At 33.7% G+C, this 25146-nt stretch overlaps 1 protein-coding gene across 1 annotated transcript in view; it reads left to right on the top strand.

Annotated features, from left to right (window-relative positions):
* Nucleotides 1–25146, top strand: part of GPR158 (G protein-coupled receptor 158) — a 341897-nt gene that overhangs the window by 227026 nt on the left and 89725 nt on the right. The window contains exon 5 of the mRNA XM_011371016.1: nt 15847–15915. Coding sequence (XP_011369318.1) covers nt 15847–15915 — 69 coding nt within the window. The remainder of the gene's footprint in view (nt 1–15846; nt 15916–25146) is intronic.

Below are 25146 nucleotides of genomic sequence, written 5' to 3'. Positions count from 1 at the left end.
AGATAAATATGAGAAATTAGCTAAAAGACAAGACTACATAAGACAGATGTAACAATAACAGACAGCAGATGAGAATCACATATAAATAATAGAGGCAGCTGGAGTTCCATTGAACCCTAGACCTTCTCCTGTTACTTCTGTCTAAACAACCTCAGACATTTCCTCTGTTCTCTGAACCCATGGTCCCAACTGCCTAATTGATATTTCTGTTTGTGTCTCAGTACATCATCATGTTTACAACTAACTTCTGGATCTTCCTCTGCCAAACCTAATCTTTTTCTCTCTCGTCTCAGGGAATGCCACCACCAGCCATCAGAGAATAAGTTAGAACCACAACATCATCTTTGACCCTTCTCATTCCCTCACTCTCCATAACCAGTCCATCACACATTCCTGTCACGTTTACACCCTCAAATGGATTCACTTTTTTCCATCTCTGCCTCCACCATCCTGGTCCAAGATACCATCATCTCTTCTCGCAGTTTTATGGTTTCCATCTCCATTCATTTGAGTTCTACTTCAGTGTCTTTTCTACCCTGCAGTCAGAGAAGTATTTTCTAAATTCAGTTCTATCATCTTAAAATTAGTCCCTTTCTTCAAAAACCCTGTGATGGCCTTTCACTGCTGTAGGATAGAGACCAAAATCCTAGACTATACCTGTAAGTACCAGTATGATTGGCATTGTCTGTCTTCACAACATCAACACTGACTTCTCTCCCCTTCCTTTTGGCACTTAGCTACCTCCTTTTGTCACTTATAATACATGCACCCCAGGGACCTAATACCTGAGGTTCCTTTATTGGGAACACTATTCCTTTCCTCTCTCCATCGCCACCCCACCTACTTACCTTCTTCTCCTTCCAGTCTTTCAGATCTCAGCTTAATCCATCACTCTGAGTATAGCCTCTCCTAAGCTCTCATTCCTGGTTGGGTTTCTTTTCTACGTCTGATTGCAATTCTGAGTAGTTTCCCTATAGAACAGGTTTCCTCAACCTCAGCACTATTTACATCCTGGACTAGATAATTCCTTGTTGTGAGGAGCTGTCCTATGCATTGTAGGTAGCATCCTTGACCTTTCCTCACTAGATGCAAATCTTAATTAAAAATGTGCCCAGATTGTCAGATATTCCCTGGGGCGAAGTTACATCCATTGACAGTCAGAGCTTTATAGCAACTACCTCTACCCCAGTCTGTAATGTGTCCTTCCTAAAAAAACTGAATACTCCATGAGAGTGGGATCTCTCTCTCCCCTCCCCATGAAAGAGTGGGGGGAAAAAATTAAACATTAAATGGAATAATGTCTATATTGGGAGAGAAAAAACCCTAAACATGGAGAATAATATCACTACTGGCGGGGAGGGACAAACATGGGGAATAATGTCAGTATTTTATTCTTATGTCCAAAGTTCATTCTTTCATTTTTGTCCAGAAGGAAATTTGAGAACTCCATCCATAATATCAAATTTCAGATCAGCATAATATTAAGGTAGAGATCACTAGAGAACATTAGTCATGGGATATATGCTTCTGGTCCACTACAAGAATCTCTAACTAATTAAGCTTCTGGAAGAGGAGACTCAACTTCTCTGTATCTAAATAAGCATCCTGAAAAGCATGCACATTCCTCATGTTGCTACATGGCAATTTGGTATTACTATTTGGGGGAAAACTATATTTACAGCATAGCTAATGTTTAAGCTTGAAATGGAGATAGAGTACAAAAGCTTTTTAGATGTAACAGGAGTGAACTTTATGTCTTCTGTGAGGTGTGTTTGAGCAGCTTCAAGTGGCTGGTGAAGAAGGTAAACATAAACACATTAATAATAAGTGGATTAGATAGGAGTCAGTATACACAGGGAATGGCACTTGATTCCAAATGGAAATACCAGGAATGTCTTTCCAGAAAAGAGAAATATTTGAACTTCTTTGAAAGATGAGTAGTAATTTTTTAGGTAAAAACAAAATCTGCAACGTTCTTGGGATTAAAAAGAGCATGCTGGAACACAGCATATTGTCTGTGGAGTGTTCGAGATGAAGCTAGGAAGGTAGGAAGGAACTCGAACGAGCTTTTAATTTATACTTAGCAAATGATCAGAAGGATTTACACTTAGTAAACAATCACAAGGATTTAAGAAAGGAAATGACATGGTTACATTTGCATTTTATGGAAATCTCTCTGGCCGAATGTGGAAGGTAGTCTAGAATGTGTGGGACTGGAAGTATAGAGACCAGTTAGAGATCTGTTGTAATAGTGTCCGGGAGAAATGAAGAAAAACATGATTCGAGACAGTGAGGGGTGAGAAAAAGGGAATGATTTCCACAGACAATTAGAAAGTAGAAATGACATCTTATTGACAGTTGTGATTAGAGAGAGACACGATTCTAGAATGACTCTCAGGTTTTTTATTTGATTTTGTTCATGCATTGTGAAGCCATTGACAAAGAGAAGGATTTCAAAGGGACTGGTTTGAATGGACAAAGATGAGTTTGTTTTTGGACATACTGAGATTGTTATCCATGAACCTCTAGTTGGAGGAGCCAGGACCGGTTCTCAGAAGAGAAGTTAGAACTGGGGATAGATTTGAGTTACCACAGTGGGTTGGTAACTGATGCTGTGGGAGTGAAAGAGGCACACCAAAGAAGGGTGTGAAGAAGAGAGGCAGACTCCCTATTGTATATCACCCAAGAAAGGCTTAGGTAAGAAAACTCTTATTCTTAATCTTTATCCAAACCTTGAATCATCTAAAGGATTTGTATTTTAAAACTCAGGAAGAGAAAGTAATCAAATTACCTTCATGTCCATTTGGACTGATTTATTTAGTCTGCTGGGATCAGTTGAAACGCCTTAAAATAAGTTTTATCTATTTACAGCTCTCTGTGAGTCAGGAAGTCACAATATCTTTGTAAATTTTGCAAGTCTTTGAGAACAGCCTTCACGATATGTGCTTACAGACCACAGGCATATGGTGAGATTCTTGCCTTCCAAAAGGAGTGATTGAAAAATAGGAGAGCTGGAATATAGTTTAGACAGTTTTTAAATTGATTTAGCATTAATGGATCCATTCTGTTTTAATGACTATGTTTATTTTATTCTCTCAAGTACATACTTTGTCCATGGATTTTCATGGGTATTATTTCAGAACTTTTAATATTTTATCTTACATATGACCCATTTATGGACATGTGAATATGGTCATTTCAATTACATAAACCAAAAACATTCTATTTAATTATTTCAAAATTGACATACTCAAATCAAGTTGTAAACTATTTTTTATTGAAATATATTTGACATATAACATTGTATATATTTAAGGTGTGCAATATATTAATTTGATACTTTATATATTGTAATTTATAGTGATATATTACCATTGTAGTGATAATTAGCACCTCTATCATATGATATTAATTATCATTTCTTTTTAGTGGTTGGTATAATTAAGTTCTAGTCTCTTAGCAAGTTTGATAATTATAATATAATATTGTTGTCTATATTCTTTCCTATTTTCTTGTTATATTGGATTACCATAAAAATGTGTCTACCAAAAACCAGTTGTAACAACTAAGTAATATCAACAGATTTTAATATGAGTTGATTTGAATGTTTACCAGCAAATGTATACATTTTTTTCTATATTAACCAAAAGACAAATTGCAAAATTTTTCGTAATTGTAGTGATATTTTAAATTGGTAGATGAGATAGGGAAGATAATCTGACAAGGTCTTCTGTCAGTTTTAATAATGGCAAATGGGTTTTTTGCTGCTTTATTTGTACTTAATGGTGCCCTTTTGGAAAAAGGCATTATCTGAGGCCAGAAAGAAGAGTGACTTGCCAGCTGAAAGGTCATAAAAAATGTTACTTCAAATTTAAACACAAATGAAATACAGTAACAAAAGCTCACTCATATTAGAATGGAATTTGGAATTTAAGAACTCATCAAATGGCAAAACTATTTATACCTAAGGAGAACAGAATCAGAATTTAACAATAGATTTCTAGGCACTATTTTCAAAATAATATTTATGTCCACTGAGAAATGAGTGAGCATATATGTTTTATATAGTTAAAAGTAAAAATCTATCTCAAGGAAAATTTATATTTTCCTGTAAATAGTGTATTCTCAAAGAATTGGATTTAACTTCAATTTTTGATAGCTTTAAAATAAACTAAAGTTTTCCCAAAGGCACAGAATTAGTAAGTGTCAGGGCCAGTGTGCAAAACTCAGGTCATAAAGGTGTCAGAGCTTATATATTTAATTACCACTCTACGTGTGGTGTTAGTCTTTCATGGAGTGTGGATAAAGGATTGGGCTTCTTTCTGTCAATTTCTTGCTCCCTTTCTTGTAGGGCTTTCTTCCATCTTTGCAAAGTGATCAGATAGATATAAAGAATGAGAAGTATGGGAATGTCATTGGCTTAAATGTAAGTCAAGAGAATATGCAAATTGAATACAAATGGTAGAAATATTAGAAAATATTGTAATACATAGATTTCTTTGCTAGTTCACCCCTTAAACGATAAGTCTTGCAAACTGGTGGCACCAACTTCATGATATTTGAGCAGTGATGAAAGGTCTATTGATTTTTATCTTTAACCACCTCATTGTGATTTTCAAACCCTTTATTTATTTTTTATGAGGGTATAATTTACATTCAGTGAAGTGCATTGATCTTAATTGTACAAAAGAATGAATTCGACAAGTGCACACACCCATGTATTTCGCACCCCTATCAAGATGCAGAAGTTTCCATTAGCCCCAGGAAATTCTCTCTTTCTCTTTCCCTGTCAATTCCCACACCCCTCTCCACCACGAACCAGACATGACTGTTCAGATTTCTATCACCATAGATTAGTTTTGCCTGTTGTAGAACTTCATATAACTGTTATCATGCAATATGTTCTCTTTTGTGTCTGACTTCTTTAGTATATATAGTTTTTGAGATTCTTTTTGGTCGTGTGAATCAGCACTTTCTCCCTCCTATTTCTGAGTGGTAGTTCATTGTATGAATATTATATCATGTTTATCCATTTTCCCATTGGATAGATATTTAGGTTGTTCCTCTTTTGGGTAAATTAGAAATAAAGTTGCTGTGAACATTTTTTTACAGGTCTTTTCGTGATCGAATGTTTTTTCTTTCTTTTAGATAAATACCAACAAGTAGAATTGCTTTGTCACAGGGCAGATGTATTTTTAACCTTATAAGAGGCTGCCAAAGCATTTTCCAAAGCGTTTGTACAGTTAAATTCCCATTTTATGTTCCCATTAGCAATGCATGGAAATTCCACTTACTCTAAATCCTCTCTACATCTGCAGTCTCTTTAACTTTAACAGTTGTAGAAGGTATCTCCTTATGACTTTAATCTTTTCAAACCTTTTGTGAGATTAGAGTTTTAAACTGCTCTATATTGTTAAAGCAATACAAGTGTATTTTACAGAATTTGGAAGATACTGAAAATTTTAAATAGTAATGTAAAAATCACCTATAAATCCACAAATTGGTGTTTAAAAATATTGAATATAAAAATATTCCTATATATATCAAACTATAATCATATACTTTTTTGTCATTAAATGTACCCCCAAACCTTGAATTTTATGATATATTATTATACCATAGAATATATCATAATTCATGTTACCATTTATACTCTATTATATCATACTCTATTATACCATAGAGTATATTATAACTCATGTTATGGAATTATGGGATGTGGATTGTTCCTGATTTTCTCTAAATATGAATAATACTGTGCATGAAGCATTCTTATAACTAAATCTTGTGAATGATTCAGATGATTTCCTTAGGACAACTTCCTGCCAAATCATAATGTCTCATTTCTGGTTTTTATAGCCCTTATTTCTTTTTCTTATCTCTTTCTATTTAATATAAATTCCAGAATAATATAAAAGCCCAATGTTAACATCAGGTGTCCTTATCTTGTTCCTGCTTTTACGAAGAATGCCTACCTCACCACTAAGACTTGGCTGTTTGTTTATGGTAGGAAGTGATCCTTGTGAATGTTGCTTTCTACATTAATTTCAGTTGTGATAGGTGTGATACTCATGGAGGTACCATGTGCAATGAGTATAAAACATGGGAAACATTACCCAGTTCGGGTAGTTCAGAAAAGTCTTCTTTAAAACTCCTGTGTCTACCACCTTGCCTGATACAGAGAAGGCACTCAAAAAAATCTCGATTGTGTGAAAAGTCAATGAAACTAAGACCTGAGGAATAAGTTGAAGTGAGCCAGATGAGGGTAAGGAAGGAGATGGAACTAGGCCAGGGGGAGGGAGCAGGATGCGCTCTGGCAGCCGTAAGGTGGGGAGCAACTGCATTTATAGAACTGGAAAGTGGCACAGTAAGCAAGGGGGACAGAGTACCAGATGGGCCCTGAGGTACCGGGCTCTCATCATGCTCAGGTTTTTGACTGTCATAGCTTCCAAGAAAATAACTGATAGGTTTTAGATGTCTTTTTTTCCCTTTTTCAGGCTTTTTTTTAAATCTCAGATTTTATTTTCACAGACATTAGTATTTTGGTTTTTTTTCTTTACATGATAATTTTTTTATTCTCTTTTTCTCTGCACTTTACTTTTTCCATCTTCCCTTCCTTTTCCCCCATAAATATAAATGCTTACTACATGCCAGACCCTAGAGATGGTTTTTAAATACCTCTCCTCTTGAAGCTTATAGTTAAATCTCTTGTCAATAGACTCTAGCTCGATTGTATTTTGTTATTGCTGTTGTTTTTACCTACTCTGATTATCTGCCTCTCTCCCTCTACCTCCCTTTTTTCCTTCTCTCCCTTTGTTGGCACTTATGATTTCCATTTCATTGTTACTTAAATAACAAATGCATATATTGTTGTACAAAATTAACACATAAAGAAAAGTATAAAGCAATATGTAAAAGCCCTCTCTCCCCATTTCCTCCCACTTTTACTTCTCTTCCCAGAAAATATGTACCATCGAGGGTTCGATACAGGCATGAACACTTATATCATGCCTTTTACTAATAACGGGTTTTTATTTAAAATTTTCTTTTAAAAAATCCTCAGAGTTCTTTCTCTGCTTTTGCTTATGTGCTTTCTCATTTTTTAAATGGCTGCATAATATCACATCATATGGATGAACCATAGTTTTTATTCTCTGTTGTTGATGGATTTCCAATTGTTTAAAATTGCTCACTAGATAATGTACCAGTAGTGCTTTGGTAAACATTCTTATGCATATATTTTTTGTGTAGATATACAAGTAATCCTTAAGGATAAACCTCCGAGAAGTGGAGTCGCTGATATAATCAAGTATAGACACTTAAAATTTTGATAGACGTTTCAAAACTGCTTACTCAAAGTGCCCATTTTCCAACATTCTAACCAGATTGATATTATCAGTCTTTTTAACTTTTTCAGTCTAATGGGTTAAAACTGAAAAAATATAATTTTAATTTGCATTTCCCAATTATTTGTGAGTATGAGTACTTTTTCACATTTTTATTTCTATTTGTACTTCTGCTTCGAATTCCCTGATCACAGCAGGGTTGTGATTTTCTATTTCACATTTCTATTTATATTTCAGTAGGAGGTTAGTAAAGGTTACTTTGGGAGCTACTATCCAGACACTGTTTTAAATGACAGTTTTATCAAGTTAGATATTTGAAAGTGATAGGGGCAGAGTTGCATGATACCACTATGTACGTCAGTTCTATCAGTTTCCTTGGGCAAGTTTTTATTAACGTCTCTTAACCTCAGGCTCATCATTTATAAAGTGGGGATAACAATAGTACCTATATTTGTTGTGAGGGTTAAATGTTTTTGTGAGGGTTAATATGAAGTTCCTAGAATAATGGCTGATACAAAAATTCGGCTGTCATCATTATTATTGTTATTATTGTTGTTTTTACTTTCACTTCTACTATCAATATTTTGTTAAAGTCAGGATGTGTCTTAAATTGGGGAAAATGCCACTAAATGAGCAAACTAGCAATGCTAGACATACTTGTAGGTCCCTGTTTTACCCAGTACAGGTTATTGTACTGTATGGTTCTGGATTTATTCCCCTTTTCCTGCAAGTTGGCTTTTTTTATTCCTAGAAATTATACATTTATATCTCTTTCATGGTATTAAAACTATAGCCAAAAAAAGACAAAGAGAAAACCATAGTAAATGGAGTTTGTTCATGGGGCGGAAGAGAGCCACTATTCTGGACATTGAAGTCACAGGTACACAACATGTCATGAAACCTATCACAGAATAAAAGCTGGATTTCAAAGGCATCTTCCTTATTATACAAGCTTCTGCTCTAAAAGAAATGAATAAAAGGAAGCAAACTCACTAATTTAGCCTGACCTCAACAAAGGCTTAGGGGTTTACTGAGGCACAGATATGTGGTGGTTTTAGTTAGATAGAATTATTAGATTAGATATTATTATTACTGACTGGTAGGTAAGATTAAGGAATAGAAGAAATGAGAAGTTGAGGATTAGGAAGAATAAGGGAATTACTTTGAAATATATGCCATCCTTGAAGTGAGCAGGCCTACATGAGGTGACAGAAAGGGTGGCATGAAGGTACTGGCTGTCTGAGGCAGGAGAGATAGGCAGAAGAGTACAATAAATACAGGGGAAGGCATCTGTGAGAAAGTTTAGAAGACAGTGACTTCATTTATGTTTGAGTCCGGTTCTGCCTGTACCCATCCCATCTGCCTCATTCATTTTTACTCCTGTGAAAACAAGAATTAGTAGTATGTTAAACCAACATAAACAGATGGTTTCTTCTGCTTCCCTCCTCTCTTCCTTCTCTTCCTTTTCCTCCTCCTCCTGCTCTTATTATTAACTTACTTCCTAAGTCATAGTGGAGCCCATGAATTAAAGGTAAGGAATTTTCTCTCCACTTGAATATGGATCAGCATGCATGTTGCTTTTCAGCTTAATCATTTATTTAGTTACTTATTCATTTAGTGAGATGGTCAGTCAACAAAATTTTGGAGATAATACTAATAGTAAAACCATGAATATTTCATAAAACCTACTTCTTTTATTTCTAGCCTGTAGATGGGAAAATTTATTTTTTGAAATCTTGAGCTTGAGGTGCCTAAGTCATTGTGGGTAGAACTATCGTATAGGCAAGTGAAAATATGGGTCTAGATCTCCAGAAAGAGGTTTAGGCTGAAGATACGGATTTAGAATCATTAGTTGAAAAAGCTTCAAAAATTGATTACTTCTGTAAAACTGTTCTAGCTGTAGTTCAGCTTTTGATGAGGTTAAACACAATTGCTTTTTAGAAATCTATTACACTGTAAAACTTTTTTTCTAATTTTTTTATTTCATACCATTGTTTTAACTTTTCACTAATTCTCTACTGTCTAATTTCTGTGTGTACTTTATTTTTCTTTTGTGTTTTTGAGTTACTAATCTAATCCTAATGTATTTGTATAGTACATTTCAGAGCAGAGAGTAACTAAGTAGGATCCAAAACAGAGAAGAAAAAAGACTAAAATATCCCTCAGTTAGTGTGACCTTTTTGAATTCTGGAAGGATTAGCATTTATTATCTAATTAAAACTTAGGAATTTTTTATTTGAAAATCTTTCTTGAACCATTTTAATAATATAAGATATAAAACTAAAATATCAAGATAATTATTTAATTGGAAATGTTATGATTTACTAGTAAACATTAAGATTAACTTGAAATAGCAGAATTCAGTGAAACAAATGGTTAGATTTGACAATTAAAATGTAAACGGGATGTTAATTAAGTAATGCATTCCTCCCTTTTTTTTTCAACTTTCTTTTGGTAAACAAGTTGAAGAATGATGCACTCCATTTAGACCAATTTCCTAATAAAAACCCATAACAAAACTCATTTAATGGTTCTTCTTAATACTCCGAAGTTTGGGGAAAATTCAGTTTACTGCTATTTATACTGTTTTTGAGATTGAGTTTTGAATTCTTGTTTCCATCATCTGCATCCAAGCAGCGGTCGTTTTCCTACAGCCCTTTATAATCCACCTTTGTTTTTTGCCTGTCAGATACAGTACTGCTATTTTAAATTTCTGAACTGCCATTCTTGCAAATAGGGGGCAACTCTTAAATCTCATTAAATCATCTACTGGTTTATTCACTGAAATGCTCATCACATTTCTTTGTACATTTGTAAATGTCTTGTCAGAATTGAAACTTTTTTGTGTTAATGGGTAGTATAAAATAAAGAACATAAACAAGTGCTAGAATGTTTAGACTTATCTCCATGTATCAAAGTATGAAATGCCTCTTTGTTTTACACTCTGTCTAGTCATTCCATACACTTCCAAACATGCTATAGAAGACGGTGTGTTCAAGTTTAACAATTCCGAGCAACCTGTTCCTATTCTTACATTTTTTTCTTGTTTAAGAAGACAGGAGGTACTGATTTTCTCTAACATTTGATGGATTCTGTTGCCTATGTGTGAACAGTAGCATTTTAAAGTGGTTACCTTGCAGATTACAGTTTTCAACATACCAAATTAAAAAAGAAAAAAATCTGAGATTAGACAATGTTCAAATGATAAAGATTGCTTTGATCTGTTGCTACTTAGCAATCATATGAACTTGAGCAATGATTTGTGAAGTTTCTTGAATTTCTCCAAGTATAAAATATTCAAAAAGATGATTGATGTTAGACTAAATGATAATCGAGTTTAGCTCAGTGTAACATATATTTGAAAATGCAAAGTATTTTACCTCTTTGATGTCGAATTTTAAAATACTTAATATTTTATACTTTAATCGTTATCATTCCATTAAGATTTGTCATGAAGAATTCATTGTTCTTTGAACAATCTACTTTTTATCTGAAAACTATATCAATTAATCTCAATAGCTTTTAATCAATAATAGATGTCTAAGCAAATGACATATTTTCTTTCAGTTATTTCATGACACTTTATTTAAAGATATACAGTAATTCTTCTCAAGGCAAAATCCTTTTTGTAATAACTTAGTATGTGCCATTCACTTCTGTATACTTTTTTAACACTTAGAGAATTTATCTCCATTAAATGAAATATGAATTACTCTATTTAGTAGTATTAAAAATAAAAAGGAAGTAGAAGTTTCAAATAGATTACAAAGAAGTAGCAGCTATTTTTACATATTTTTGCAAAGAAGCCAGGGGAAAAATGAGGACAAATAAGTACATGACCAATCGCATTTTGGGAATGTGTCCTAGTAGCATCTTGGGCTGAGAGATGGGAATAAATCAGATAGGAAGTGCTTCAGTATTAAATTGTTTTAGAAATAAGCATAAAGGATGAGCTTGGCTAAGTAAAGGTTATGCAACATTTTCCCTCCTTTGCATCTAAGTAATTTTGCAGCAACTTAGAGCCATAAAATTAGGTACTGAACTTTTCAAAGACTTTACACTAAGGGGAACACCTTTGAGCATTCACATTATCTGAGACAAAGCAAAGTGAATTGGCAAGCATTTCATGTAAATCCTGTCAAAGCAACCATGAAAAATTTCTGTCCAGCAAGAAATGATAAATCACATTAATAATGAATGATTTATTATTTCTAATTTCACATGTATAAAACATCATTAAGTTTTCTCTTTAGTGTGCTGTACTGTTTTTCAAAATATGAAACTATGTGTATGTCACTCTGAACTTTATTTTGGATAAACTAATTTTTCCAAATGGTCTTTAATAGCTCCTACAAATTATCATATGATATGAAAAATGGTCTTTCTTGTAAAGTCTTAGGATTAGAAAGAACTTTAAGTTAAGGCAATTTAATAATTTCTTGTAATGTTTTACTTTAAACTGTCAGAAATTTAAAATTGACTAGTAAATGTTTTATAACATTTGAACCAATGCCTTACTTGTAGTTTATTTTTAAATACTCTAGTAGTGCTACATGTTTTTGTTATTATACAATAACATACAGTTCTGTACCTTTTCATTTGGGAAAGGAAATGACTGAGGGTCAGATTGGATGCACTTAGGAAATAGTACTGACTTGGGAATCAGCCACTGTGGATGACAGGACCTTGTTCTGTCACTTGTCAGCTGAGTGAACGTAGACAACCTGTTGACCCCACAGCCTCTTATCTGTCCATGAAAACTGATGATGAACTACCATTGACTGAGTGCCTTCTCTTTGCCAGGCAGCATTACTGCTAATCTTTACAGCAGTACTGCAAGATAGGCGTCATCACACCCCTTTTGTAAATGAAGACATTGAAGCTTGGAAGGTTAAGCAACTTGCCCAAGGTCACACAGCTAATAAGCGGCCAATGCTGAGATTTCAAACCACCATCTGGATATAAAGCCCATGTGTTCTATTCCAGAGAATTTATAATTCTCTTAATTATTTATATTTCACTTTGGGAACCTCTGTCCTGACTGTATTCCTCTGCTTTTTTGTACCTTTTTTATTGCTGAGAATTCTTTTGAAAAAGTGATATTGGTTTTCACTAACCACATTTTGGGCAATTGTTTCTTGATAGATTTTTCTAAATCTGATTGTTTTTTTTGCTATTTCATCACAGATTTTAGTGAAACAAACTAATTGTATATGGCCCGTCAAACTAGATATAGTCTATACTCATATATTCATATAATTGTGAATAAAATTATTGAAAAATAATGTCCTCCTACCTCTCAATGTTAGGATTCTCTTATTCTTGTGCTCTCATATTTTCATCATACACTCTAAGGTTCAGCTGTGTAAAAAATAGCTTCATGCTCAGAGATACCTTTTGTACTAGAAAGAAATTTTAATTGCTACATGGCTGAAGAGATCAACTGTGATCCAAAATCTGGAGTGCTGTATTACTTTAGCAAGATATACCTTAATTTCCCAAGTGGTGAAAAATGTTTAAAAAATAAATAAGTGAAGTAGTTAGTCCCTGTAGATTCTAGAAAATAATGGCAAAGAATTTAAATTATTTTTTAAAATTCAGACTTCAGAATTCTTACCATCTTATTACTTCCAGCGACTCAACTTCCTCTGGGTACTTATATTCCTAGGCAAATCTTATGATAATAACTATGTTTCTTTCATCTTATGTCTATATTTTGCATCCAGAAATTATGGAAATGAGAAATTAACTTTGACATAATTTGATAAAATTGTTCCAGTAAGATTAACCTTTTTCTTTAGTTCATTGGTTTGATTTCTGACTGTTGTAAACCTTCATAAATCAGTTCTGAAAGTTTAAGAAATGGAGAAAGTGGACTGGAGGTGGAATCTGCTATTATAAACTCTGGAATTAGGCTTTATGGATTCTAAACCAGAGTTAGGCTCTACGATAACTCCCTCAGTTTTATATTCATCTATAAGTCTCACAAATAGAATATTTGATAACTTTATACATGCAATTGGTACTGAATAAAAACTTATTAAGTAAATATTAGTTAGGAAAGGCTTTGTTTAGACTTTTTTGCGTATTATGATACCTAATGTAAAATTTTCTAATAGTTGAGTTGACACATTTTAAATGATTTTTCTTTAATTTTATTTAATTATTAAAATATATATTATACAGTGATATATGATTTCATCTTCAAAGATTAAAATCTATCCAGAATATTTCCAAATCTACTTTTTATAGGAAAGAACACTGTTAGTACCTTGATATGTCTCTTCCAGACCTGTATTTGGTGTATTTATATATATCTAGAGAAAATATATGGTGTTGATTTGTGTGTATATGTTTTATATAAATAGTGTCATACTGTATATTGTTGATCATCTTCTAAGAACTTCAGGAGTTTCCCAGTTAGCATCTCCAGTTAAAAAGACTTCCATACCACCATTTCTATCAGGCAAAACTATGAAAGAGATGCCTCTATTATTTTCTCATTATCTCCCTCATCCATCTTCAGTTTTCAATTCCTCCTCTCTCCCATATACGCTTAGTGCCTCCTCTCTCTTCCCTTATCATATCACTTAGATTCTAAGGAAAAGATTTCTGTTTTTCACTTTGAACTTAAATCATTATATTACTTATCAATCTTTGTTTATTAACCTTTAGCACCAAGTACAAAATAAAATGCTTTGTTCTAGTTAAAACTTCCAATACCAATAAGAAAATGGGGAAATATTTCAGGGAGCGTGAGGTTTCTTCTTTGTCCCTCAAGTCTCACCTACCTGCTCATTCTGTGAGGCCATGCAGCCAGCTCTGCCCAAGAATATTTTGAAAGGAAATTAATACATTTTGAATAGGCCTTACATTTGATTATGGAACTACTCAGCCAGGAGCAGGGCAATGAAGTGTTAAGGAGATTGCTCAACATTTCCAAATGAAAAGGAGACAAGTTATTTGCTCTGAGAATACATAAAAGCATGCACCAATACCACCGTTGTTACGTGGTAGTGATGGTTGTGACACAGCTATGAACCTCAAGAAAGAACTGCTGTGTTCTCCACCCCAGGCTTTTGTCTCCTCTGGAGTCATTTTGGATCTCAGCATTAAAAAATTTTGACAGCTACTTATATTCACCTCAGTGGTTTTCAAATGTATCATCCTGGTGCTATTTCCTACCTTGAATAATACTTACCTACTTAATAAGTATCTGGCATGATGCTAGCCATTTTTTATACTTTATATTTTATTAAACCTGTCAGGTTTAATAAACTAAAGATTAAGAAACCTATTTTACGGGTAAGGCCATTGAAGTTTAAGGTCACCTAACTCTAAGTATAGCTGTTTCTTAATTCAAACTGTGATAACGTTTACTCCAAAGTCTGTTAATCCCATTAAGCCTTGCAGCTTCTTTTCATATTCTTTTTCTTCAAACAACATAGATTGTTCACAAGCAGTCTTATATAATATTTTGGACTCTCACTCTTACCATCATTTTCTTAGAGAGTTTTAAAAATAAAACGTAGATTATTTATAATTAGGTATGAATGTAACTTGCCGTCTTGAAAATGCTACCAGTAGAAACTTATTTAAAGGCTTGCTGATAGAAATTTTTTATTTCGCTAAAAGCATCTGCTAACTAAAATAATGACCACTCAAATATTCAAGTCTGTTCACTGACTAAACTTGTTTCTCCATTCTCAAATTCTAAAAGGATGAAAGTCCTGAGTTCTTTTTAAGGATTACAGAAAGTATTCCTATGTGCCTAATGATGTCCTACCAGAGTTTTAGAAGAGGGAATAGAATTTTCTTTCTCTGGCTATTTAGTTACCTGATATTTCTTTTTTTAAGTATTGGACTCTTGTGGTTTGGCATATCAGCTTCTTTTTGTTGTTGAAAAATTAATTGCTACTACTTCAGATTATTTTCCTGTTAAGATATAATATTTGCACCAGATATAAATTTCAGCATGTTTCCAAGATGAGATTCCTCTGCTATTTAATGTGATTTCTGTTATTCACATAGCAGAGCTTTGTTAGTGAGTTTTGGGGACTATATTTTGACATGGTGGGAGATATATCAATAAAATGCCAAGACCTTGTGCATATGTCTGTTTTATCCACCGAAACCATCATGCAGGTATTTGTGAGATTACTTAAGAATGGAATTTAATATGTACTTGTAGCTGATGTTTCAGAAATACAGGCAAGATCTTCTGTGTCTGTGAATTGCTTTATTGGAAGGATTTCTTCATGGTATTCGCAGCTGCTTAGACTTTATATGTCTATAAAGACATATCATTAAGACTACCACCATCTTTGTTGTCGGTCATTTTGTGTGTTTCAGTTCAGTTCGCCTGTCTGAAATCCTAGCGTGTTTTTGTTTATTTTCCCCCAACAAATGTTCTGCTGGTTGAAGTGTCATCACAATAGCATAAATTCTTCCATTCCTAGAAATGTAAGTTTAACAATGACATTTTAATTTTGTTTTTTAGAGCATCAGGGCATCAGGCCTTATCCTGTTGGAAACGATCCTTTTGGGGTCTCTGCTTCTATACTTTCCGGTAAGTACCTTATAATTTACAATTATATTATAAAAGTAGCCATTTGTTTTATTTCGCTTAGGCAGTAATTTATATATATACATCTATCTAAAGAATATATAGAGAGAAACAAGGAATTTACAGATATTTAAACCCTGGCTCTTACCTATTGGGTAATCTTAGATAAGTTACTTAACATTTCAAACTTTGGTTTCCTTTTGTCAAATGGAGAACTAATTATAATTTTCTTCCCAAGTTTGTGAGAAAGGTTAAATAATTGCTGAAGTAAGCTAATATGGAAGTCATGCTTGGTATGTACGCTTCATATATTCATATAAATATTCATTACATTCTTCTTTCCTCTTTACCTGAATCAGCACCACAAGACACACCAACTAGTTGATGCTGGAAAATTCCAAGAGGTTATATAGAAAAATAAACATATCGAAATAAATGTATGCATGGTACTAATGGCACAGATAATCACTGTAGACTCTTCCTATTACACTAGTAACATACTGTAACCGGAAGTACTGATTTTACTGATTCAACTCAACCAATTTGTATGCAGCTTTATCATGTGTCAAGCACTATGCTAATTTCTGGAAATATTCTGCGAGAAGATAAAGTTGATTTCTCCTTTCAAGAAGCTTACAATTTAGATGAATAGATGAATAAATACAGGTAATTGTGACATAATATGACAAAAGCTAAGAGAGTATTAAAGGCAGGATGCTATGGAGGAACATAGGAGAGACGCCTTATCAAGTCTAGGGAATAAAATATCACCCTGGTCTAAACCATGATGAATCTTTTCTGGATTATTGCTGTTGTCTCTTTTTGGCTTCTCTTCCTCTGTGCTCACCCCATACAATCTGTCTACTTTCAAAGTATCAGCCAGTTTTAACACCAAAGTTAGACCATGGCCCTCCTCAAAACTCTCAAGAGGTTCCCCATTTTAGTAAAAGCCAAAATCCTTAGAATGGCCTCAAAAGCCCATGATTTGGATCTTGCCCCTTCTATTACCTCATTTTTAAATCCTCTTTCCTCGCCCAGTGTTTACAAGCATTCTTAATCTGGTTTTCTACTTCTTGAATTACATTTTATATTTCTCCTTAAAGTAGAAATTTATTTAGGTATAATTAGTTTTTTATATAAAATTATCCATATACTTAAGTTTTCTAATTTACAAGCCTAGAGTTATTCATTAGTAATAGAAGCAATATAATAATATAAAGACTGTTTATCATGTCTGGTACTGTCTCTGTATAAATATGTTGTGCATCATAATATTTAATCTTCCCCATAGGACCACCAGGCAGGTATTTAACCAAAGTCATAGAATTACCCAATTAGAAAGTGAAAGATCTGAAGTGACTAAAGTAATTTGAATAATAATCTCAATCATGCGAATATCTGTTGTTGCCACATCATCTTTTCCCTGAATCTCTGCTATTTTAAAGTACATTTTCTACCCAGTAGCCAGAGGGATATTGTAAAATATTAAGTCTAATCTGTCACCCCTTCTGTAGCTTCCCAGTGTTCTTAGAATAAAGATCAAAACTCTTGACATGATTTATGATATTATGTATAGTGTGGTCTTTGCCCACCTCCCCAGCCTCATTCAATACCACTTTTCTCCTCATTTTCCGTACTCAGCTACCCTGACCACCTTTCAGTTATTAAATGAAAACACACTCTCTCTCATGGTAGGCATAATAATGGCTCCCTAAAGATGTCCACAGTCCTAGTGCCTAATGAGATTATACTGGATAAACAATGCCCTATCCCAGTGGCTGCTGTCCTGTTGAAGTAGCCTCCAAAGACTCTGCTTGATTATGAAGGACTTGATTATGAAGGATTATGATAGTACTTATTTATGTTACTTTATGTAGTGCTTGCAGTTAGGCAGTAAAACACTTTTCAATGTATTTTTGAGGTGTTAGTGAAAGTTTGGTTTATTTTTTCTTACAAGATTCACATTTATTCAGATTAAACGGTCATATTAATGAGCATGGGCCTAAAATCTATAGAAGAATTGTAAAGCTTCTTAAATGGAAGAAGTGCTCTAGAAAAGAAGGACATTTCAAAAAACAATTGTAAATATTAGCTGCTAAATGTACAAAGCCATTATTAGAGACCTTTTTATTGACTGGGATCCAGTTTTAAAATACATCTGATGTGCCTGTACCTGTGATGATATCCGATACAGAGAAAAAGTGAAGAAAGAAATGAAAACTTAAAAGAAATGTAAAGAAAGACAACACTTTTTCTTGATAATTATAATATGCCTGAGAGGGAAATACAAAACAAAACAAAACAAAACAGAAGATTTACCAAATAAATTCTGTCCAACAGAAACATTAGGATACCTCTTCATGTTGACTTTATGCTTAACTAGCTGTCTATTTCATCTTTCACAACGTAAGTTCTTTCTATAACTGCTTGAGATATTAACGTGTACTTTGGTTTTAAATAAGTTAGTGTTCATGCTCTGAAGATAGAAGGCCAAATTATTTGATTAAGATTTGGATGAGCATAAGATACAGGGAAAGAACGGAGGTTAAAATATGGTATTGATTGAATCTGGAAAGCAAAATAGTCTTTTTCAGGTGAGAATGGGAAATGATGTCTTGGAAATTGATAGTAAATCTGGCTACATAGGGTATGTATGTGCATGGGTGTGCATGCATAAAGCATTCTTGACAAGAGTAACTTGGTTATTAGACCAAGGCTTATTGGCTTCCTTGGGTTTTGTAGAAAGGAAGTTTTTAACTTTTGGCTTGATTTTTTTGCTACAAGAAGGATCTCTGTATTAAGTGAAAAAAGCGATTAGGTAAATCTAATAGCCAAAAGGTCTAATCAGTTGATGGTTTAAATGTGACATATTTTTTTTTTTTCTAATTTGTTAAATGTCTTACTTACTTTCTCTGTTCTTGGTGTGGCCTATGCCAAAATTGCTCATGAAAGTTTTACTGGGGGTTACTGTTTTTGAAAAAAGTGTAATTGAATAAAGTAGAATTATTTTTAGGGCCACAGGTAACTCCATGGAAGGCTTCGGGGCAGTCACTGTTCTACTGAGTTGTTATGCAATGAGCCTTTTTTATGCCGCATATTATTGTTCAGATTTGCAAGAATAAGGTTATTTTTGACTTTTCTAAACAATCTTAGACTACAGACGATTTCATAACAATGCTTACATTGGAAAGTCCAAATTAGAGATTATCATCATTGTGCAGATGAGGACAAACCAAAATCTGACTAAATTTAGCATTGTTATAATTGGATAGCACAGAGCTGAAGCACTTAAAACAATTTCTTACAGATTCTCAAGAGGCTCATGATTTGAAGTCCACACATTTTTGAACAAATTAGTCTTCATAATCACCTAAACATTTTGATACAGTTCACACAAAAAAAGAAAAAAGAAAAAAGAATTTTAAAAAGTTAACTAAAGCATATTTTTCTTATAAATTACATAAAATGACATTTTATGTTTTAGTAAAACATGTAATATGGAGTCTGAAATTTTGTTTTTGACTTGACGAAACCACCAGTTTCAGCTAATAAATTGAATTTGTCCCTCTAACCTTGGTTATCTATTTGGTTGGCTGATGTGCCTTTCTGTAAAAGACACCACTATGTGTGTAAAAATAGCATTTATTTTCAGGTTGTCCCTACTCCCATCACTCCAGGTCCTACAAAAAAGAACTGCAAAATATCAGAACTGGAAGGGACATCAAATACAATGTATTCTTTATTCAGTCTTTATTTTGCAAATGAAAGAAGAGAGGCTGAGAGAAATTGCAATCCATCCACCTTTTCTCAGCCAGGTAATGAGAAAGCCAAGAATAAAATCTCATCTCTTGACTCCTAGTCTAGCGATCTCTTCACTTTAGGACAGTACTTCTGATAGATGGTATGGGTGTGCGATTCAGAGGGAGTTATACGGGGTAGTCAGGGAGGCCCATGTTCTGTATCTTGGTCGGTCACCCTTCCTCATTAGGTCTCCAAGGAAATTAAAGGCACAGAGGATAAATCAGGAGCCCAATTTGAAGTTTGGCTCTAAGACTCAGTATAAAATTCCTATAACCTTGGATTGACTATATTGTTGAACCATATGCAGTGTCTGATGTTTAGCCATTGTACTTACCAAAATGGCAGTTTTATGTTTCAGCCTACTAAATAACCCTGTTAGACCACATCAGGTTGGTTTCAGTGCCACAGAACCTAAGTCAGTGAAGAGACCACTTTTTCTATGGTCACCTCAAAGTGTATAGAGCTAAAATTCAGATGTTTTTTTTTTTTTTTACTTTAATATAGAACACACATATTATCCAGAAGCAGAGGGAAAACAAGAGCATATCGCTCCCATGCATAGAGCTGAAGAGGAAAGAAATAAAGGGAAGAGAATTAAAAGTGGGGAGGGAGAGCGAGAATGAGACCATGAGAATATAGCTAAGGTAGCCAAGTTTTTAATCCATTACTATTATTATTTATTGTGATGCTCAAATTAACCCAGTGGGGGCCCCTTTAAGCTACTCCTGCAGTTTTTGATATGACTCCAACGTTCTTTGAGTACTTACCTACTTTCTAGTACAACAGAATGTACTTTTCTTATCCCAGCCCTGGAATCAGCCTTTTCTCCAAGGAGCCCTGGTTCTTTTTAGGGGGAAATGGTAGCAATGCAGTTCTGAGACAGATTCACTTCCATTGTGACACACAAGGAAGAAAGGTCTAAATTTTAAAACTTGACCATCATTTCTCAAACTTCAGTTATCTAGGAATCTTTGTAAGATTTCTCCTCAACTTTAAGATTCCATCCTTAAAGCTGATCTAGACTGCATCGTTTGGAGCCATGTGGATTGCTAACAGAGCAAAAGAAAAGAAATTGGAAGGAAAGTTTAATACTCACAAGCATAACAGTAATATCAAGAAAATAGTAGTTGTTTCATGTTGAGATAACTCAGAGAGTGTAGGAGTAGAAGACAATTCCCAAACTGCTAGAAGATTTCAGGAATTTTGGCTAAAATATTGAGATCAAAAGACATCAAAAGAACTAGACTACCTCCTTCAAGGGACTTTGAAGAGTCCAAGGCCAAGATACTTTGTTCTCTTCTATAGAGTAGGTTAGAAGAATAGAAGAAATGGTTTTAAGTGTCCTGTAATGCTATACGGTTTCATTTACCCACATTTTCCTATGTTCCTCTTCCCTAATAATCCTCCAGAGAGAAGTCTGATTGTTAATGGGAGTGGCTGTGTACAGGTTAGGCACTGAGGCTATACAGTATGCATATTCTAGGGTATTCAGTTAAGAGTATTGGATCAATGATGTGTCAGAGATTAATCTTCCTTTAGCTAAAAGAGTTTTAATAAACGGAAGGGTCCTTAAAAGTTGAGAATGGGACCTCTGGCTTTAGTTTGTCATTGAAAACCAACAATGTTTTCCTCTTTGCTAAAATAAATACCAGTTGTACTATATGCCTCTTAAAAATTGTTGTTTTTGTGAAATATAATGATTACTTATTTACAAGGTAGGACAAAATTGAAAAAACACAAAGATCAACCAAAGGTAAAAGAGAAAGGTAAAAGACAATTTTCGTCCAGAAATAATCATTGTATACATTTGATCACTTGAGTACATGTATATGTACATATTAAAATAGAAATTGGGTAGATGGTTTAAATTGAGATACAAATAGGATTACTTTTTGAGTTTTTAATAAAAAAGTATTAATTGTAATCTTTATTCACCAAAAAACTGAAGTGAAATTGAAGATATTACTGATTTTTAGATAAATGAATTTTCACAACAAGTATTATTTCTAAAAGATCTTTCTAAAGTTAAAGAAGATTATACAATGTTTAAAAAGTTGGGTTAATTTTTTTTTTACTTAGCTATGTGTTTCAGCTTTAGACAATATCAATTGACTTCATCTATGACAGCTAAGAAATCTAACTCAAAGTTTCTTTTGCCCCCTCCTCTTACCTTTTGATTTTTGCTATTTAATAAGTTTTGAATTAACATTTGTAACATGTATATAGTATTCAGTTTTGAAACTATAATTCACATAGTTGTTCAACCTTGTATATTTAAATAGATTTAATGTTTTCCATTAATCTTTGTAACCTGGCTTCTTTATTCTTCAGTTCTTATTTTGATTTGTCCCTTAGTTTTAATTAACAGGTGTTTCATGAAGGAATAATGAATTCTATAGTTCTTGAGTTCTTATATGCTTGAGAATCTCTACCCATTGTCCTAATTCATGAATAATTTCCCTGGATATAAATATGTCAAGACATACTTTCTGTTGCTCTGAACTTTGTATTCATTGTATGAATATTTCCAGCTCTTGAAATAGCCTGATTTCTCCTTCCTATGGCTGACTTGATATTTCTGCCTATGTGCCAATAAGTCATTCTTTAGTCTTGCAATTAAATGATTAAACTAGGAATTACCTTGGAATTTATCCTTCCGTATCATTTTTTTGTTGTTGTTGGATCATGATGTTTCTTTTCAATATATAGATTTAAGTTCGCTTTTATAGCTGAAATTTTAAATTATGTTTTTAATTTTTTGTCTTTTTTTCAGGAATGTGAATTATGTATACATTGGATTTTCTTTTCTTTCTGTATCTATAATGTTTCTAGTCATTTGTGTATCTTTGTCATTTTTTATTTTGTTTTGTGTGTTTTCCTCAAGTCTTTATTTCACTTTTACACTATTCTCAGTTGCATTGATTGTGCTTGAGTCAATCCTAATATTCCGTTAACCTCTCAATGTTTTTTATTTTATTTTCATTTTTATTTTCTCTCCTCTTTGCTAGCTTTCTTTGAGCAATTTTATCTCTTTTTGTTTTTCTTATCTCTTCTTTGATCTCTAGTATCTTTTTCTTTCAGCTTCTTCGTGAGAGGAAACATGTTTTCTATAATTTCTTTGAGATTGTGAGAATTACTTATTTGAACTTTTATAGTTTTCTTGGGTGATATCACTTTTGTTGTCCATTTTTCATCTGCCTTTTCTCCCCAGTATTTAAACAAAGAGTCTATGCTGGTTCCTTTCAGCTTTTTATTTTTTTGTGATAAATCTTTTTTATTGTGGTAAAATATACATAAATGTCAGCTTGCCATTTTTTTAAATGTACAATTCAGTGACATTAATTACATTCACAACATCGTACAGCCATCACCATTATCCATTTCAAGAACTTTTTTATCATCCCAAACTAAAACTCTTTGTCCGTTAAATAATAACTTCCAATTTCTTCTTCACCCCCTTGGTAACCTCTATTCTACTTTCTGTCTCTGAATTTGCCTATTCCAGGTGCTTCAAATGAGTGGAATCATACAGTAATTGTCCTTTTGTGTCTTACTTATTTCACTTAGCATTATATTTTCAGGCTTCATCCAGGTTTTGGCATATGTCAAGATTTTGTTTTTTGTTTCTTATTATGGTTGAATAATATTCCATTGTATGTATATACCACATTTTGTTTACCATTTATCTGTTGATGGATATTTGGGTTGTTCTTACCTTTAGGCTATTGTAAATAATGCTGCATTGTACATTGATGTGCAAGTATCTGTTTGAGTCCCTGCTTTCCGCTTTTTGGGTATCTATATAGGAGTAAAATTACTAGATCATATAGTAATTTTGTGTTTAACATGTAGGGAACTGCCGAACTGTTTCTGTAGTGGCTTCAGCAGTTTTCATTCCCACCAGCGATGCATGAGGTTTCCAGTGTCTTCATATCCTTACAACACTTGTTTATTTTATTTTATTTTTTAATTTATTTTGTGTTATGTTGTTATGTTATCTTATGTTATGTTGTTCTGTTATTAGTCATCCTAATGGTGTGAGGTGGTATCTCATTGTGATTTTGATTTGCTGCTTTTCATTTTTGAATGAAGCAGTTTTTCCAGTAACTATTTTATGAAGAATCGTATGGAGATTCTCAGGAGGAATAATTTGAGGCAAGTAACCTCTTCATTTTGGAATCACATAAAGCCCCCAGTTTAGGCTATGTTGTAATCTGGGGCTGTGCCTTTCTCTTTTACCACACTTCAGTTCTGGCTATCTTCCTTGGCTAAGCTGCTATTTAGGTACAGCAATAAAGATGGTATATTTTCAGATCTCTCCCCAGTATGGAATGACACGGTGTTTCTTCAGGAAAATTCTCTAATTCTCTTTTGGCCTTCCCATGCCCTAAAGTTTATTCTTCAATTAACAGAACACCATTTCAGGACTGGCACAACGCTTCCTGAGTGAGCACAGCTCTCAGTGTCTTCATTCTGGTGCAACTATAACTCAGTTCTTGGGTCTTCTCTTTTTTCTTTTCTCCCTTAGTGATTCTCATTTATTTTCATAGCTTAATATACTCTCTATCCCCAAATTTATATCTCCAGCCCAAATCTCTTTCTTGAATTCCAGACCTGTATGCGTATCTTCCTATTTAACATCTCTGTGTGGATGTCGATAGACATGACAATACATCCAAAACTTATACGCTGATCTCACCACCACTTCCAAACTTTCTCTACCAGTACAATGCCCCGTTGGCAGCATCCTTTCAGTTGCTCAAGACAAAAACCTGGGAATCATTCTTGACTTCCTTCTGTCTCTAACCTCTCATATCCAATTCATCATGGAGTCCTGTAGATTCTACCTTAAAAATGTATCCAGATCCAGCTATTTCATACCACTTCTGCTGTTGTCACACTAGCCTGAGTCACCATCGCCGAGCATTAAATTATTGCAGTAACCTTCTAACTAGTCTCCCTGTTTTTCACTCTTGGCCTCTTAGTCTATTCTCAACACAGCAGCCAAAAATCTCTTCTTAAACCTAAGTCAGCTAGTATTACTCCTGTTCAAAACCCTGCAATGGCTCGTTCATTTCATTTGGAATAAAACTTAACAACCTAAAAAGCTTACATAATGATCCACTGACCTAATCTTTTCTCCTTGCTCTTTCTTTTCCGGTAACACAGGACTCTTTATTGCTCTCAAACAGGCCAGGCACCCTCCTATCTAAAAGCCCTTACACTGGCTACTTCCTTTGCCTGGAACTCACTTCTTCCCATTATGTATGTGACAACTTCCTCAATTCCTTCAGGTGTTTGCCGAAATATCTTTTCAATGAAGCTCACCATTTGCTTTAAATTGTAGCCTCCTCTACTCCTCACAGTACTTTTGATTGCTCTCACCCTGGTAATTCTTTTGTTTGCATAGCATTTATCATTTTATATTTGCCA

The sequence above is a fragment of the Pteropus vampyrus genome, unplaced genomic scaffold (genome assembly GCF_000151845.1).
Source record: "Pteropus vampyrus isolate Shadow unplaced genomic scaffold, Pvam_2.0 Scaffold180, whole genome shotgun sequence".
Lineage (NCBI taxonomy): Eukaryota > Metazoa > Chordata > Mammalia > Chiroptera > Pteropodidae > Pteropus > Pteropus vampyrus.
Note: the sequence above shows the minus strand (reverse complement) of the source record. Positions and strands in the feature narration are given on the sequence as shown.